The sequence below is a fragment of the Solanum lycopersicum genome, chromosome 7 (assembly GCF_036512215.1).
Source record: "Solanum lycopersicum chromosome 7, SLM_r2.1".
NCBI lineage: Eukaryota > Viridiplantae > Streptophyta > Magnoliopsida > Solanales > Solanaceae > Solanum > Solanum lycopersicum.
The window spans coordinates 70,103,358-70,119,997 of NC_090806.1; the positions used below are offsets into that span (position 1 = coordinate 70,103,358).

At 32.8% G+C, this 16,640-nt stretch overlaps 4 protein-coding genes across 4 annotated transcripts; 2 read left to right on the forward strand and 2 right to left on the reverse strand.

Moving 5' to 3' along the window:
- Window positions 1-1,541: 1,541 nt before the first annotated feature.
- On the forward strand, window positions 1,542-3,905 carry LOC101259269 (uncharacterized WD repeat-containing protein C2A9.03-like). The gene is made up of 9 exons (XM_004244282.4): window positions 1,542-1,751; window positions 1,884-2,054; window positions 2,132-2,218; window positions 2,319-2,453; window positions 2,544-2,654; window positions 2,769-2,860; window positions 2,967-3,072; window positions 3,179-3,265; window positions 3,360-3,905. The coding sequence occupies exons 1-9, from the start codon at window positions 1,542-1,544 to the stop codon at window positions 3,771-3,773; spliced, it is 1,413 nt and encodes a 470-aa protein (XP_004244330.1). The 3' UTR covers window positions 3,774-3,905.
- A 245-nt stretch (window positions 3,906-4,150) lies between these two features.
- On the forward strand, window positions 4,151-5,584 carry LOC101263732 (photosystem I reaction center subunit V, chloroplastic). Its single transcript, XM_004243953.5, has one exon. It carries the CDS (start codon window positions 5,066-5,068, stop codon window positions 5,504-5,506), a length of 441 nt encoding a protein of 146 aa, XP_004244001.1. The 5' UTR covers window positions 4,151-5,065; the 3' UTR covers window positions 5,507-5,584.
- A 2,753-nt stretch (window positions 5,585-8,337) lies between these two features.
- LOC101258975 (zinc finger protein ZAT9) lies at window positions 8,338-9,970 on the reverse strand. The gene has a single exon (XM_004244281.5). It carries the CDS (start codon window positions 9,670-9,672, stop codon window positions 8,677-8,679), a length of 996 nt encoding a protein of 331 aa, XP_004244329.3. The 5' UTR covers window positions 9,673-9,970; the 3' UTR covers window positions 8,338-8,676.
- Window positions 9,971-11,924: 1,954 nt separating this feature from the next.
- Window positions 11,925-16,065, reverse strand: LOC101263435 (WPP domain-interacting protein 2). The gene is made up of 3 exons (XM_019214953.3): window positions 15,861-16,065; window positions 14,527-15,606; window positions 11,925-12,884 (listed from the first exon to the last, which is right to left on the reverse strand). The coding sequence occupies exons 2-3, from the start codon at window positions 15,602-15,604 to the stop codon at window positions 12,181-12,183; spliced, it is 1,782 nt and encodes a 593-aa protein (XP_019070498.1). The 5' UTR covers window positions 15,605-15,606; window positions 15,861-16,065; the 3' UTR covers window positions 11,925-12,180.
- Between the last annotated feature and the right edge of the window lie 575 nt (window positions 16,066-16,640).

Genomic DNA, 16,640 nt, shown 5'->3' on the forward strand with positions numbered 1-16,640 from the left:
CATAACTAAACTAAAATACCAAACTGAAAAGAAAAAAACCAAATTTATTTTGATTTGAAATATTAAATTACACTTTTTCAAAATTAAAAATTTAAAAACTCAATACAGAATCAAATTAAAAAATCGAATGCACGCCTATCATCTATGTGTACAATGTATATTCCATCTCCGTTATATTTTGTAAATTGTAAATAAAGAAAAAATATCCTAATAACTTAATATGGCGCAAATATTAATACTAAACAATGTAGGAAACCAAGAGCTTTTATATGGCGCAAATACTAATACTAAACCATGTAGGAAACCAAAAAAATATAAAAATTCTCAGACAAACGAACATTGTGATTTATGAATGAAATAACATAGAAAAAATCAGTATATAAGTTGAATTTTTTGGACCTCTTCAAATCTATCGTAATCAACAGGCAAAAAAAAAAAACACCCCTCAAGGTTAGAAATTTAATAATCCTTTTACCTCTATCTTTTTTATTGTTTTTTTTTTTAGTGAAAGATGGAAAAACTCATCTAAAATAATTGAATTTTTCGAGTTTTATACTTGAACTAATAATTGAATTTTTCGAGTTTTATACCTGAACTAATAGTTGTTAAAGTTTTTTTTATCTAAGCTATCAGTTTTGTTTCACTTATTATATCTTAGATATCATTATTGTTGATAAGTTGGTTATAATTCACATAGAAAAATTGCATATCTAATAAACTAGAATACTTTATGTGCATTTTTGAGGTTTAACTTTTTACATGAAATTCTACAGCTTTCAAGGGCTCGAATAGATTGATTTGAGAACTTGTTGGATAATGCACAACTACTCCTCAACCTATGCCTGAAATCTCAGAGACACACTTATAATATACTAAGGTCTTATTACCCAACTGAACTTATTTTATTAATAATTTTCTACCCCTTTTCAGCCTACGTGACAGTATCTTGTGGGCCCAATGTTGGTTTACTTTTTTTTCAAACTAGTGCCACGTAGGCCGAAAAGGGGCAGAAAATTACTTATAAAATAAAATAAGTTCAGGGGTAATAGGACCTCAATATAGTATAAGTGTGTCTCTGAAATTTCGGATATAGGTTGAGAAGGTACTTGTACATTTTTCCTTTTATTTATACATAAACAGATAAATAACTAATTTTACCTTGTGATCACCTATGTATACAAGTAATTTGTTGTTTATACGAATCGTTGAAATTTGTTGAATTGATTTAGTTTTATACCGTTGGAGTTAGAGTGTTGTCTCATTCTTGTGCAGGGTAGGCTTGGCAGATAGATAGTATTAGCATTATTATCGTAGTTTTTGTGCTTCGTTTATCACATATTCTGCTTTGTATGGTATGTTACACTTTCTTTATTATTTGTTATGGCTTGTTTTACCTCTAGCTCTATGAGGTAGGAGGTAAGGTCTGTGTATAATCAACCTTCACCTGACCCTACATGTAGGAATACACTGGATATATTGTTGTTGTTGTTAAAGTTAACTTTGATGATTTTGTGTTGAAGATCATTTCGTTGAAGTGTAATATGTCCCATCAACAAGGAGATGATGAAATGGAAGAACTAGATGATTTTATTGATGAGTTTGAAGGCATAGACTTGGATGGCTTTGATTCGGATGTAAATGAAAGGCAATGCATAGACTTGGATGGGTTTGGTTCGGATGTAGATGACTTCCTAGACGTAGAATTGAGTGATGTTGAATCTTATGTAGATGACTTGGATGAAACAGACATGGTTTGTTAATTCATTATGAAAATCTAATTGCTACATTTGTACATGCCTTAGATGTATCATATCCATGTTTTAGTACGAATCTGCTTCAAATGTTTGAACTTTATTGAGTTGTTTCTTGTTCTGCTGGAATAGACTTATAGATCAATGAAAGATATTTCGGCTGCTGACGTGAGGAATGGAAGAGATATTCAAGGGATCCCCTGGGAAAGGGCTACGGTAACCAGAGAGAGACGTAGACAAAGAAGGCTAACAGAATACCAGAACTATGAAAATATTCCTCCATCTGATGCAACACCAGATAAGGTATTTTAGTTACTTTCATGAAAAATGTTGTGTTCAATGTTGATTTGGTGTCATTTTCCCCTTTTGTTTGTCAACAGGAGAGCAAAACCACAAAGAAAGACGGTTTATACTATAATTTCAGATATAATGCATGTTCCGTTATACCAACGTTCTCTCACACTCAAGTAAATTCAGAGCTTTTGTCAACTCTTCTATTTCTTAGAGAATAAATTGAACGACATTTAGAATAACCTGTCTATTCCTTTTTCAATTTTTTCGACATAGCTGAGGAATATGATCTCAGCAACTTCTAAGCACGATGTGTACCTGCTATCACATTTTTCGCTCATGCATTGGTCATCATTGACCTGCGTGAAAACTGAAATTCTCGATTTATCAGGGCATGTAGCACCATGTGAGGTATGTATTTTTGTACATCAAACTCACTTAATGTATTTGTAGTCTTAGCTTGATTATATCAGGACTTTCCTTTTTCTCTTTCTCTATTAGAAACATCCTGAAAGCCATTCAGAGGGATTTACACACACCGAAGTAAGCACTCTCGCTGTGAAAGATAAGTTGCTTGTTGCTGGTGGAGTAGAAGGAGAACTTATCGTCAAGGTTTGTCATGAATGTTCTTAGAACTTACCGCCCTCGTCAATTTACATGTTTAGCTTTTGCTGTCAAATATGCTAAACATGAAAAGGCTTGTGTATATTTTAAAACTATGTGCAGTATTTAGATAAGCCTGGAGTTTGCTTTTGTTCTCAACCAACGTATGATGATGATACCATTACCAATTCAATTGAAATTAAAAACACTGTCAGGTATTGCATCATCTTGTCTATTGCTTGAATCTCTCTCGATCGATTAGGGTATACTTCCTTTTATTAGTGAGGAGGTAGCTAAATTAGATATATGTTTCTATTGCAGTGGTGCAGTTCATTTTTTCACTTCAAATAATGATTGTGGAGTTAGAGATTTCGATATGGAGACATTTCGACTGTTTAACCATTTCCATTTACCCTGGCCAGTGAATGTAAGTCTGTATTCGACTAGTCTATGCCTAAACCTGTTTCATTTATAGTACGCTTGATATTTCAGATATTAATAACTAAATCCTTTTCCCTTTTTAATGGTCACAGCATACATCAGTCAGCCCTGATTGTAGGCTTCTCCTAGTAGTTGGGGATGATCCGGATGGAATGTTGATTGACTCCAGGAATGGAATGGTATGTTTGCACATCTCAGACGTACTGCACTGCGAATTATTAGTATAATAAGAGGTCGATGGGTGGTCAACTAACAAAATTCATATTTTTACAGGCTCTTGCTATTTTGCCTGGACATGTGGACTACTCATTTGCATCAGCGTGGCATCCTGATGGCCGAACTTTTGCAACTGGGAACCAGGATAAAACGTGCAGAATATGGGATTGTCGGAACTTGTCCAAGTCAGTCACTGTTTTGACGGGCAACCTTGGAGCTATTCGGTCAATTAGCTACACGTCTGATGGCAGATTTATGGCTATGGTAGAGTCTGCAGATTTTGTGCATGTTTTGGATGTTAAAAGTGGATATGAGGTGGAGCAGGAAATTGATTTCTTCGGTGAGATATCAGGAGTGTCTTTTAGTCCCGATACAGAGTCCCTTTTCATTGGCGTGAGGAATCGCACATTTGGTAGCCTCTTTGAGTTTGGACGACGACACAACTATTCATACCATGATGCAATGATATGAAGGCATAAGAAATTGTAAGCACAGAAGATGTAGAGTAGAGTGCAGTGATGTACATAAAGCTAGATGATTTTCGGTTAAAAATCTATGGTAAAACTAAACTCAAGACCTCTTGTTAAGGGTGAGGGTGAAGCATTCTCACTTGTGCAACACAACCCATGGTGTTTCTTATTTGCATAGCTAAGTGGCTATAAGCCAGGGGCGGAGCCACACTGGAGTTGGGGTTCATCCCTTCAACTAGTTTGTGTGTTAAATTCTTCAGATTATGAACATTCGTAGGAAAAATATCGGCTCAACCACTGCCTATAATACTTGTGGTGAACGGCGATTGACCATCCAATGTTGTACTCTATCGGTCTCAACTTTATGCTACACTTTTTTCTTTTCTTTTTATCGATGTGAAAAGTAATGACATATTTTTAGTAATAAAATAATATTATTTCATTTTATTTTTATTGAAAGCGATAACGCACAAGTACCCCTCAAACCTATGTTCGAAGTCCCAGAGACACACTTATACTATACTAAGGTCCTATTACCTCCTGAAATTATTTTATAAATAATTTTATACCCATTTTTTGGCCTACGTGGTACTAGCTTGAAAAGAGAAGTCAACCAGCGTTGGGCCCACAAGATAGTGTGTAGATCGAAAAGGGATAAAAAATTACTTATAAAATAAGTTCAGGGTTAATAGGATTTGTGAAATTTGGAGCATAGATTGAAGGGGTACTTGTACATTAATCCTAAAATTATTTATAATTAATTTCAGACTACAAGTTTCAAAAAAAAAAATTCATACCCAAACTCGTTAAACACTCACATAAATTCAGAAATCTACTATACATATCTATAAATATTTGACCAAATTCAATTATTATTATATCAACTTAAGGTTGTCGAAGAATTGCATAAACTTTAAATTCTGAGTTCGTTTTTGGATGAAACATATGAGATCCTCAATCCTTAACTAGATGTCATAAATTAAAAATAAGTAAAATAAATCTAATCATGTAAAAAAATTCATTATATTTGCGATGTAAATAACTTAAACTCATCTAGAAATATGTTAGCCAGTATTTGAAAGAAAAAAAAAAGAAGGTTGGATTAGAAGTTACAAGGATCTCTAATCCAGAAAGAACCAATAAATGAAAGCCAACTCATCTCCAAAAATCTACTTCCTCTCATTTCCCCTCACTCATTTCCAAATCAAATCCTACTGAAATCCCCAATAACCACATATACTCCTCAACACACCCAAATTTGCATTGCATTTCATCAAACAACAAACTCAAAAAATGGCATCAGCTCTGTTTTCTGCACCAACTTTCCAAGGTCTCAGACCTCTCAACAAACCCACCGACTCTTCCCTCTTCCTCAACAAACCCATCGCCTTCAAACCTATCACCAAAAAACCCCGAAATCTCGCTGTGAAAGCTGAACTCAATCCATCCGTTGTCATCAGTTTGAGCACTGGGCTTTCGCTTTTCCTTGGAAGGTTCGTTTTCTTCAATTTCCAGAGAGAAAATGTAGCGAAACAGGTGCCATCTCAGAATGGAATTTCTCACTTTGAAGCTGGAGATGTTAGGGCTAAGGAATATATAAGTTTGTTAAAATCAAATGATCCAGTTGGATTCAATATTGTTGATGTGCTTGCTTGGGGATCTATTGGACATATTGTTGCTTATTATATCCTTGCTACTTCTAGCAATGGATATGATCCCAGTTTCTTTGGCTGAATATCAAACAAAAATATATTTACTATATGTGTTTTTGTTAACTGATTTTATGTGAAATTCATGTGGTTTTGTGCCAAAGAATTACTAGTACTATCTCTGTTTTCTTTTGCATTTGAATTCGACTATGCATCCAAAAAATTTCGCTGTGATGAATGGTTTCCAATAATGCCACGAGGCAGAGAGCCTTTCAACTGAAATAGATCTAATCGGATTGCTTGGTTCCCATTGCTTCAAAAATGAATTGAAAATAATATCTTAGAAGATGACTATATAAATTATAGCTCCATCACTTCGCGTAGGGATCCGTATGGTAGGATATATTAGAGAAAATAATACTGGTATTATCGAATTCCTTTTTTGATAGTGTTTTCAGAATTTTTAACCAAACTAAGTCATTATATAAAACAATTTACCAAAGTAATACATTTTTCTAAATTTTTACAAAACTAGTATAAACGTATTTCACGGTAACGTTTTAGGATATATTTTATTTTTTAAAAACTAACAGCATTAGGTTGATATATGTTACTGTAAGTAACGTTTTACTTTTAAAACGTTATTTTCAGTAACGTTTTACACCTAAAACGTTGCTGTGAGTAACGTTTTAGGAGTAAAACGTTACTGTGAGTAATGTATATCAATCTGACGCCATCAACTTTTAAAAAATAAAATATATCCTAAAACGTTACTGTGAAATACGTTTATACTAGTTTTGTAAAAATTTAGAAAAACATATTATTTTGGTGAATGACTTTATATAATGACTTAGTTTGGTTAAAACCTCGTGTTTTCAATAGTATAACTAGCTAATACATAATCTTACTTGTACGTCTTGTTCAACAGTATTCTTATCAATAATAAATCATGATATTAACAATACAAAACTTTTTCTAAGCTTTTTATTTCTAACATACGTTATTCAATATAATTTTTATACTTCATACCAAGCGATGATGAGAATATATAAAGTAAAAATAATAGTGGGGAATTTTGGAATGACGCTTTCATATATATTATGGTCACGAGAATGTGGGCAGTAAACAGTTGGGACTTAATAATACTTATTTCTTGCCTTTACCATATATTTTTTACCGTTAATTCCCTCCTAAATGTTTCAGAATTATAATCTTTCAGAAAAGGAAAATTAGTCACCATCTTCATTTTCTCTATAGGTGTCATATGAAAAGCTTTTGTAATTTGTTTGTGTATGGCTAATTAATATAAAAAGAATTAATTTAGCCTAGGTTTAAAAAAGTAAATGTATTTTTCAACTTGTAAAAAATAGTTTCTTGTTCTAAATCAAAGTATATATGTATATAGTTTTGCTATGATAAACTAAACTATAGTTTCTACAATAGCTAGTTATGGTAAAATGTTAGCTAGTTATGGTAAAATGTTATATTTAGTTTATCAGTGTAAATACTGGATACATCTAATTTCTGATCCCACGTAGGTAAATATATCAACAAAAAATGATTTTTGCATTATATATATATATATATATATATATATATATAGTGTGTGTGTGTTTTTGGTTTTTCTCCTTTATAGTCTCTTCTTACAAGACCTTCTATTCCTCTTCCTAAGCCGTGACTTACGGTTTGAACACTTACAAATTAACTAATATATCAATTCAATCATCACAATACTTCCCTACCTCTCAAAATATCATTTCTTTTCAAAAGTTAATTTAACTAATTTTTGAAAAATTATATTGGACAGACTAATATTCAAAAACTACATGAAAAATATTGTAGTATAAGTTATAAATCATAAGTTAATTTGACTAATTTAATATTTGAAGTATAAGTTATAAATCATAAGTTAATTTGACTAATTTAATATTTGAAATTTAAAAGTTAAATATTCAAAATCTTTCTGAAAAGTATTTTAAATTGTGATTCTTCTTTTATCAATATGATACTATTATACCCAATATAATATCAATATGATAATATAACATCAATATGATAATATCAATATTATAATATGGTTCTTCTTATATCAATATGACACTATTGTACCCGATATAATATCAATATGATAATACCATATTCAATTTAATTCCACGAGTGAAGCTAAAAAAAATGAATATTTATCTGACCTTAAATTTTTGATAAATTCTAGATTCAAAAAAATTAATTCTCAAATATTAATATAATAAAAAATACATTTCAAAATATCGAAAACGTCACTAGTGATTTGAGATGAAAGGAGTAATTTGTTAAAAGGATTTACACATTCTTTTTTATAGTTATATACTTGCAACCAAAGTTTAGAGTCCAATTGTTTAAAGATTTCCTTTGGTCTTCTATGTGTCCTTGAATTTCTCTTTCTTCCTAATCAGAATAAATGATAAAGTTTGACTAAATTTATCGAGATTTCATTATTTTTTTAGTCTTATTAAATACTACAACAACAATAACATATAAACTGTATTGATTTACAACGGAGACAGAAAGGTTATTTTTGAAAAAGAAATCAAGCAATCACACCACATCTACCTCCCCTTCCGACCCAAACTATATATGGCTTTTAATTTACCAAGATTCGAAGTTTCAAATTACGTGAATTTTGACCAAAATTTTGAAATTCAGTTTTCTTATCATATTAAAATGCAACTTATAGTAATAATTTTTCATTCAAAAATTAATCAAAATTAACTATTGTAAAGTAAAAAGCCAGCAAATGGAGAAAGTAGCCCTCAAACACAACCTAAATATATGTCACGGAGAAATCAACAATAATAATAACAAACCCGAGATAGTGAAGTTATAACAGATCTTTAAGAGAGTTGTTTTTTTATAGATCGACGATTCAAGCAAAAACAATTCTGAGAGAAATCGAAACTAAATTAATAAACCAAGAAATCTTGTGCATATTTATATACATTTGGTGTTTTCCAGCAGGCTTGTTTAGACAATTATGCTTCCAATCAAGATAATAACAAACAAATCCCAACTTCAAAACACCACATAATTAAGCTAAGGATGTTAAACAAGGAAAAAAGAACACAAGCTACGTAACCAAGATGGCTAATTACTAAGTATTTTTGCAATGATTAGAAATTTAAACTGATATATAGACTAAAACTAATGTACTATCGATAACAGTCTGGTGCAGAAAGCATCCGAGGAGTCGATTGATCAAACTTCAAGACTTCAATATTGTTAAATAGAAAAAAAGGGAAAGTAATCAGGATTACCAGCAAGTTCATTGTCATGATCAGAGGGCAATTCATTGAGATCAAAATCCGCAATTCTTCCTCCAGTGGTTGATAATTTGCTATCACCCAACAACTTTGAGCTGCTAGCAGCTGCTTCTTCAATGATTGAATCGTTGGAATTTTCGATTACGATTCTCAACTTATTGTGACTTGATTTATGTCCACCAAGTGCTTGATGAGTTGCGAAGCTTTTCCCACAAGTGTTGCACTCGTATTTTTCAGGCGTTGCTGTAACTGCAACTGAAGCTGGACTATCATGTACAGAATTCAGATGCCTCAACTTCCTCTTCTTTTTCTTCCTATCCAATTCTTCAGAAACAAATTCCTCATTTTCAGCTTTGGAAGTAAGAGAATTACTGTTCGTTTTCTCCAATTCTTCTTCAGGAGTATGATCATGTCCAGTAACAACAGACTCGATTGAATCTCCGTTTGCGAGCAGCATAAGGTGATGAACAGCATCCTGCAATTGTTCATCTTCTTCTTCAGCATTGGGCTTTCTCCCTCGCTTAGCTGTAACTGACCATCCAGGTACAGAAGCTGTTTTTTTCGCTTTTTTTACATCGTTAGATTTCAAATGAGGAGGAAGAATTCCTCTCCATTCCCGTTCAGGATGAGATCTCATATGCCCAAACAACGATTTCATCGATGGAAAAACCTTACCACAGACTTTACAAATTGGTACCAACTCATCATTATTGCAATTTTCTACATCCACTTCTTCACGTGGTTTTGATTTTTCCTTTTTAGAACGAGACTCAACGTGAATTCTCATGTGACCTCCTAATGCTTTACCAGAACCAAATACTTTCTTACACACACGACAAATCCTCCTCTTATTATCTTTCGAAATTTCATCTTCATCTCCAAATCCCATAACATCATCTTTCTCATCTCCTAACACCTCCTTTTCCGAGATCTGATTTATCAGTAACGTACCCATGCCAACTTGAATAACAAGCGAATAAACAAATTTTGTAGCTAAACAGTAAAATTTATAGAAAAAATATATATGTTAACTACGAGCTCATGAGAAGGAGGTAACTTAGCTGAAAAGGAAAGTCATGGCGAGGAAAAAAAAAATTCATGAGCTTAAAAAACGCAGAGATAATTACTAATATGAGAAAATGAGAAGAAGAAGAGGAAGAGAGGGAAGGGATTAGGAAGAGTCATTCTAAAACTGCTAATGTGTGGAAAATTGACTGTCACGTTCTCAACTGAGGCATTGACTGTGGCGTGCCGTGGGTAGGAAAAAACAGATAATGTGTAATCACCTTCTTTTTATTTTATTTTTTTTTGTAAATTTTTATTATTTTTTGAGGTAATTATTATACTTTTAAAATTTTGATTATGTAATTATTCATGTATACATGAGGTTAAACTTGAGTCTAAGTGATCTATCGATAAAACATGAATAAGGTTGCATATACAAAAAATATATTGTTATAGTCAAATGTAAGTTATTTAATTAATAAAGTGATTAAAAAATACATATTTTAATTAATTAAAGATTAAACATGTCGAGTATATATATTTTTTCCTAATAAATATTTTATATTTTCTAATTTATGTTGATTGTTATTGATGATTTATTTTGTAAAATGCGTTTAGAAGGTAAATCTTTTAAGATTCGTCTACCAATCAAACAAAAGAAAGAGAGTATCCTAACCAAATGAAAACTCTTGTGAATTCAAATAGTTTTGAACTCTCAAAGTGATAATTATCTTCATAGATATTCTCCCATTCATTTTACTAAAAATCTTTACCCAATTAAATGTAGATTTTTGTCAAAGAGTATGAAACTTACCAAAACTCTTTGCAAAAATTTTATTTTATTTTACCGTGTGCATTTAATTTCTTACTTTGAATATGGAAAATAGTCATTTATTACCTTAATTAAGTAGTCATTTACTAGTTATGTATTTCTTTCACTCGTAGTATTTGATCCGATCATATTCATGCCTTATTCACACCGCCCAAATCCACATATTAATGCTATATTTCAATTTTCTATATTTCCATATGAGTCTAAATAGTTGTCATGTCGAGAATTAATCTTTAAAACTAAATTAAATTAATATGTACAAACTTTTAAAATTAAAATTTTAGATATTCAAAAAATTATACAAAAACAACTATAAATTGCAATGTTTCTTGATATCAATGGTAAAAGAATATACTTGAATTCATGTAGTTTAACAATTAAAAAGTAAAAAGTGACGAGAGAACAACTTTTTGTTTTTTCCTCACAAATCTTCTCGATGACTTGTATTTCGTGAATTTGAACTCGTAAAAATTAAGGATAAAAATAAACTTTGAATTTCAATCTGACAATGAAATGTTATTTTTGAAAGAAAAAAAAATATTTTATCAAGTATAGCAATGTTTTAAATGGAGTGACATGATCAATGATGAAGACTTGTTTAGGGCCAAATAATCATTAGGTATCCATGGAGTAAGAAGTAGAATATTTATCTAATTTCTTTAGAGCTTGTTTAGTTGGGAAACAAGTTATTTCGGAATAACTTATCCTGCCATTTTATCACAATCAAGCATGAAATAAATTCACCCTTAAATTAATCCTAAAATTAATTATCGCTTATCCATCATACTAAACGAACCCTTTTAAGGTATAAAGTATATTTGAATGGCTCTATAGTCCAGTCAAATAACATAGTTGGAAATAATATATGGTAGTTCAAGCAAGTATACCAGAGGAAAAGGTTACTATAATAAGATAGGAAAAACAAACATTGTAGTAATGGGTTCACATGTCAGTGGCCAGATTGTATTCTCCTTCTAAAGTAAATAAAAAAATACCACACGTAATTCCTTAGAAGGAAAATTATACATAACTGATCAACTACCTGTAATTTACTATCTACTTTAATATTTCAATATTTTTCATACTTAAACACTAGCAATCTTAAAAATAGGCCATGGATAAGAGACATAGTTAGGTCCAAGTATGTGCCAGATACCCGATCTCGGGATCACCATTTAAGTCATACATGGACAAGTTTCGTATGGCTGAAGTTCAGGCTTGCTTTTCTACATGAGCTTCAACAACCATGTGGTTGAATGTTTCATGTGCATACCATTTTTGCTTCAACTTCAAACCGAAATGTCTGAAGTTGTATAGGTTTCTGCAACTCCAACAATCCAATTAGACCATTACATAGTTCATCACACACGAACAGAAATGTCTAAAGTCGTATTGATATGAGACCAGGTTAAAAAACTTCAAAGTGCACAGCCTTTTACAGAAGCAAAAAACGGATCATCTTCTATGATTACCCTTGAATACAGACTCAGCAAAATGAGAAGTAGGTATTTCAGCTATCTATAGACATCTAAAAAACAAACTAATCTAACTTTCAACATTGAAGGATGACGATGTTGATAATAGGGAGTGGAAGAAAAAAAGAGAGAGAAAGAAACTTCTCTAACATTAGGTGGGTACAAGTTCAGCATGATCAGGAGATATCTGCATCAGAAACAGTCCAACAACAACAGCCAACAACACCAACTGTATGAAAAAACACGAACTGTACTTACAGACTTTCTTCTGTAGCTTTAGCTTTTCGGCAGTGCTTGCTAAATCTTCACAGTAAGTTTCCAACTTCTTGGTTTGTGTCTTGAGCACTACAGCCTTTGCTTCGGCATCTCCTAGCACGTGCACCATCTGTGCTTGTTCTGAAGCTAGTGTCTTCTGTTCTTCCAAGAGGGTAAGTTGATATACTGCTGCACTTCTCAACTTTTGTGCTGTTGTTGACAATGCCACATACTGAACTTCAGCTTCAATTTTCAGTCTGAAGAGACTCTCGAACTCACCTTCAGTAGTCTCTTCTTCACTCTTTGAGCTACTACTTAAAATGGCTTCAAGTTCAGTAACTCTTGCTTCCTTGGATTTAGCCAGGTCAGCTGCCTCCTGAACCTGGTTTTGCAACAGTAATATATTCTGCTTTAGGCTATACACTTCAGACTCCAAGGAGTTAAGAGAACTTTGAGCACCATCTCTGTTCTGTGACAGCACGGATGTGCTTGATCTAGGAAAATCTGAGTCATCTGACGTGAAATTTGAAGGTATACCAACATCCTCAAGTGAATGACCAAAGTTAGTATCTTTCCCTATTTCTTTGAATTTCTGAATTTCTGTGTAGAAAGTAAATCAATAAAATTAGTCCCAATGCACGGATAATAAGAAATTCAATGATTTTTTAAGAATATTTCATGGTTTATCAGATTAAATTAGAAAGAACGACAAGGTAAGCTAAAGGAATATGGACTGTGAACAACCAAAAATCAATGGATATACTTATTCAGTGAACAGATCAGTAGAAGTTCTTTAAGCATAGTACAAACATACGACATAGTAAAGCTCATCCAAAAAAAGACCGTTCACAGAAAGGGAACTGGTCCACTACTTCAAAATGATATAATATGTACTTCCCTTGTAATCTGTTTCTGGCGTCAAACAAAACCAACAACTATAACCAACTATCCTTATATGACAATGATACGGATTACACTACTAAACTAGGAGGGCAAGCACCTAAACCTGTCCATCTAATGCTTCAAAAGCAAGAAACAAAGTTCTATTTTAACCAAGACTCTCAACTTCACATAAAATGACTTTTGCTTCTCTGTAATTTGTTTTATCTACAGCCTTGTGGGACAGGAGGCGTTCGGATAGAGTGGGAGCAGGCTGAAATCCCAAAGAAGCCTCTAAAAAATAGTTCAAGGCACACAAGGCACCAACCCTGGGAGCTAGAAGCCTATCCATCTTAACAGTACCTTGTTCGTAGAGAGGGCCTCTTTTGCTGAGAAATGGTCAGGCCTTCCTCACCCATGTGTCCCAAATGTGATGACAATGGCTCTCTTACCAGTGAGGCTAACTTACTACACTGTAAGGTCAGCTCTGAATAACAAATTCAGCAATAAGCATAATTCTTCCATAACAAAAGGAGGTGGAATTGATATCCTGATTTTATTTTCTCTCAGTCAGAAATTAAATTCTTCAAATTACAATCTCTAACACCTCAAGAACATCCTATAGCAGGTATAACAGATTTGAATGAAAGGGTCTGGATGCAGATAAAAGAAAGTTAAGTGCACTTGTGTGAACGGTGAGTCAGAGAAGGAAGTGGTTTCAAGTCCAAACAGAAATAGAAAGTTAATAAGCTTATGTAGACTGTTTCCAGTTAGCATGAGATCCACTTTATCAAAGGTTTGCTAGACATGATTTAAGTTGAAAGTGGTCTCTGTATTTGTAAATACATTCTCAAGAAATCCGCTATTGCTAACAGAAACACGTTCATAGTATAATCCAAGTTATTATACCGATAAAAATTAAAAGAAATAGTAATTGTAAAATACATGACATTAGGCACATAAAAGCTGCTTTTAGAAAAGAAAAGAACACCATGGTCTGATATGCACACACGTTACAGCATGATAACCAAATATAAACAGTTAAATACCTCCTGGAAGAGGAGAACGCATAGCCCATCTCCAAATGATTCTTTAGGGATATGCACAATATAAGGATTATAAATGCTACCTCCTAAAAAAAGATTCACTGACTAATAAACTTGATATTATTGTTCCTAGATGATGCTAGCATATATTTCTTGAATGACGCCCAAATAGGAAGTGTCAAACATAAGTACCATCCTCTAAGCATATTGATCCATCTAGAAAGACGCCACCTAGTGCAACATACAGAATGTGCAAGAACAAATTTATGAGGCAAATCATGATTAATTGATATTATCATTTAAGCAGAAGGATGTACCACTAGCAAGAGCTTCTTGAGCAGCATGGAAGTTGAAGATAGATTCCGTTAGAGGCTCGTGATCAGTGGATGAACCGTGATTCTCACTCTTCTCTTCATTAACATCCCACGGAGATTCAGCAGCTAGATCTTCTTTTGACACATTTTCAGACTCCCTATCATTCCCTCTCTCGAGACCAGCCCCAAGTTCCTCACCAATTGGCCTTTCTCTGTCCTGAGCTTCATCACTGGATTCTTCATCATAGTTCATTGACCTTTCACCTTTTGTACCATTACTTGTAGCAAAGTCACCCTGCATAAAGAGGAAATTAGAGCTTCGCGAGTCAGATTCCATGCTGGAATGAGAGTTTTCCTTCTCGATTTTGACCCTTTCTCCTCTAGGCTTTTTACAAGTTTCAGCCCGACCTTTTCTCTGATGTGGTTTCTGAGCTGATGTGCTCAAGCTCTTCCCACTCAAACTCCTCAACCAATGCTTGTCAGATGGATAACCAAGGTGCACAGGTGCTTCATACCTTGCCTTTGGAGCACTAGCTGCAGTAGAAGACCTACTACTCCGATCCTCGCTGTTCTCTGATTCCGATACAGCAATAAAATTAGGCCCCATAGCCAAACCAGAGTCACCTATTACACCAAATCCATCACTCAGAACTCCAGGATTCATGAATACTGCATTCGTTGATGAAACAGATCCATCACTTTTTTGGATCCTTCCCACAGCAAAAGTTGCAGGTTTTTCTGCATTAGCAAACTCACTCGCCAAACCCCGTTTCAACAGCTTACCGCTGTTAACACTACTATCCCCATCCTGGCGCTGCGCATCCCGCTTCATCCTTTTCCATTTTTTCAACCCAAACCCCTTAGTTATTGGAGAGGATTTCACCAGGGGAGTTGAATAATCCTCAACCTCTTTAATGTCAATTCCCTTGCCTTTCACATCATCCAAATTATTATTACTGCTATTATCCCCAGGAGGACTAGACCCATCACTACTTTCTACCTTGCTTTGATTAGCATTTTCAAATATTGGTGGTGTGATCATTTCCTTATTATTAGCTGTATTTTGTTCTTCCAAGTCCATAACTAGAGACAAATATATATTAAAATTAAACCTTTTTTACGAACCCAGATCAAGATCGAGAACTACCAACCATCATTCCAGCTGACGGATAACAATTGAAACAAAATTTCTCGACAAAATCAATTATGATTGCTTCGACAATTTGCAGCTTGAAAAATCATCATATTGAACAAAATTGAATTCGTTCATTGTAAAAACTTGTACTGCAGATGCAAAAAATTAGGAAATGGAGAAGCAATTAAGTAACTGGGCGTACCTTTTCATTCATTATTCTGCTGGATTTCCAAGAGAAATTCGAAGAGAATTGAGATTATGGAAACCCTAGAATTGGGAACAAATTTGGGAAATTAATAGCCGCCTGAACTGTTGCAACTATCTTTATTGTTTCTAGCCAATTTGTATATTATCTCCGTCGATTCAAAATTCGAAAAATCTCATATTTAATGTATTTTTTCATGAACATCGCATTCAATTCGGAACTTATTATTTAAAATAAAAGATTATTTATTATTTTATTACAATCTTAAACGAACAATACATCATAAAATACTAAATAAATTATATTAATATTCAATTCAAAAGTTTAGATACACATGAAAACTTCGAGTATATAATTATAAGAAAATAAGTTTATTTAAATCATATCATAATAAAAAAATATTTTATATATATTATAAAAAAGTATTTATGATTTTAGTTATTTCCACGTATTGAGAAAACTTATAATATGATTTTAAAGTCAAATGCTAAAAATTAATAGAACAATTTCTATAATATTTTAAAACCCAAAGGTCTCAATGATTTTTTATTTTTTTTCATCTTAATTGTAGAGGAAACTACATGAAGTGCAACCCACGATGATGAAAGGGAAAACATCATGATACTTGTAAATTGAATTGTTAATTACCAATAATTTGGACTAATCTAAAAGGCATTGACAAATATCCTTATTTATTAATCATTCTTATTTTAAAAAATTGTATTGTATTAATATAACGTTTTGAATAACGTTAAGCTCGAATTTAGCAATTTGATA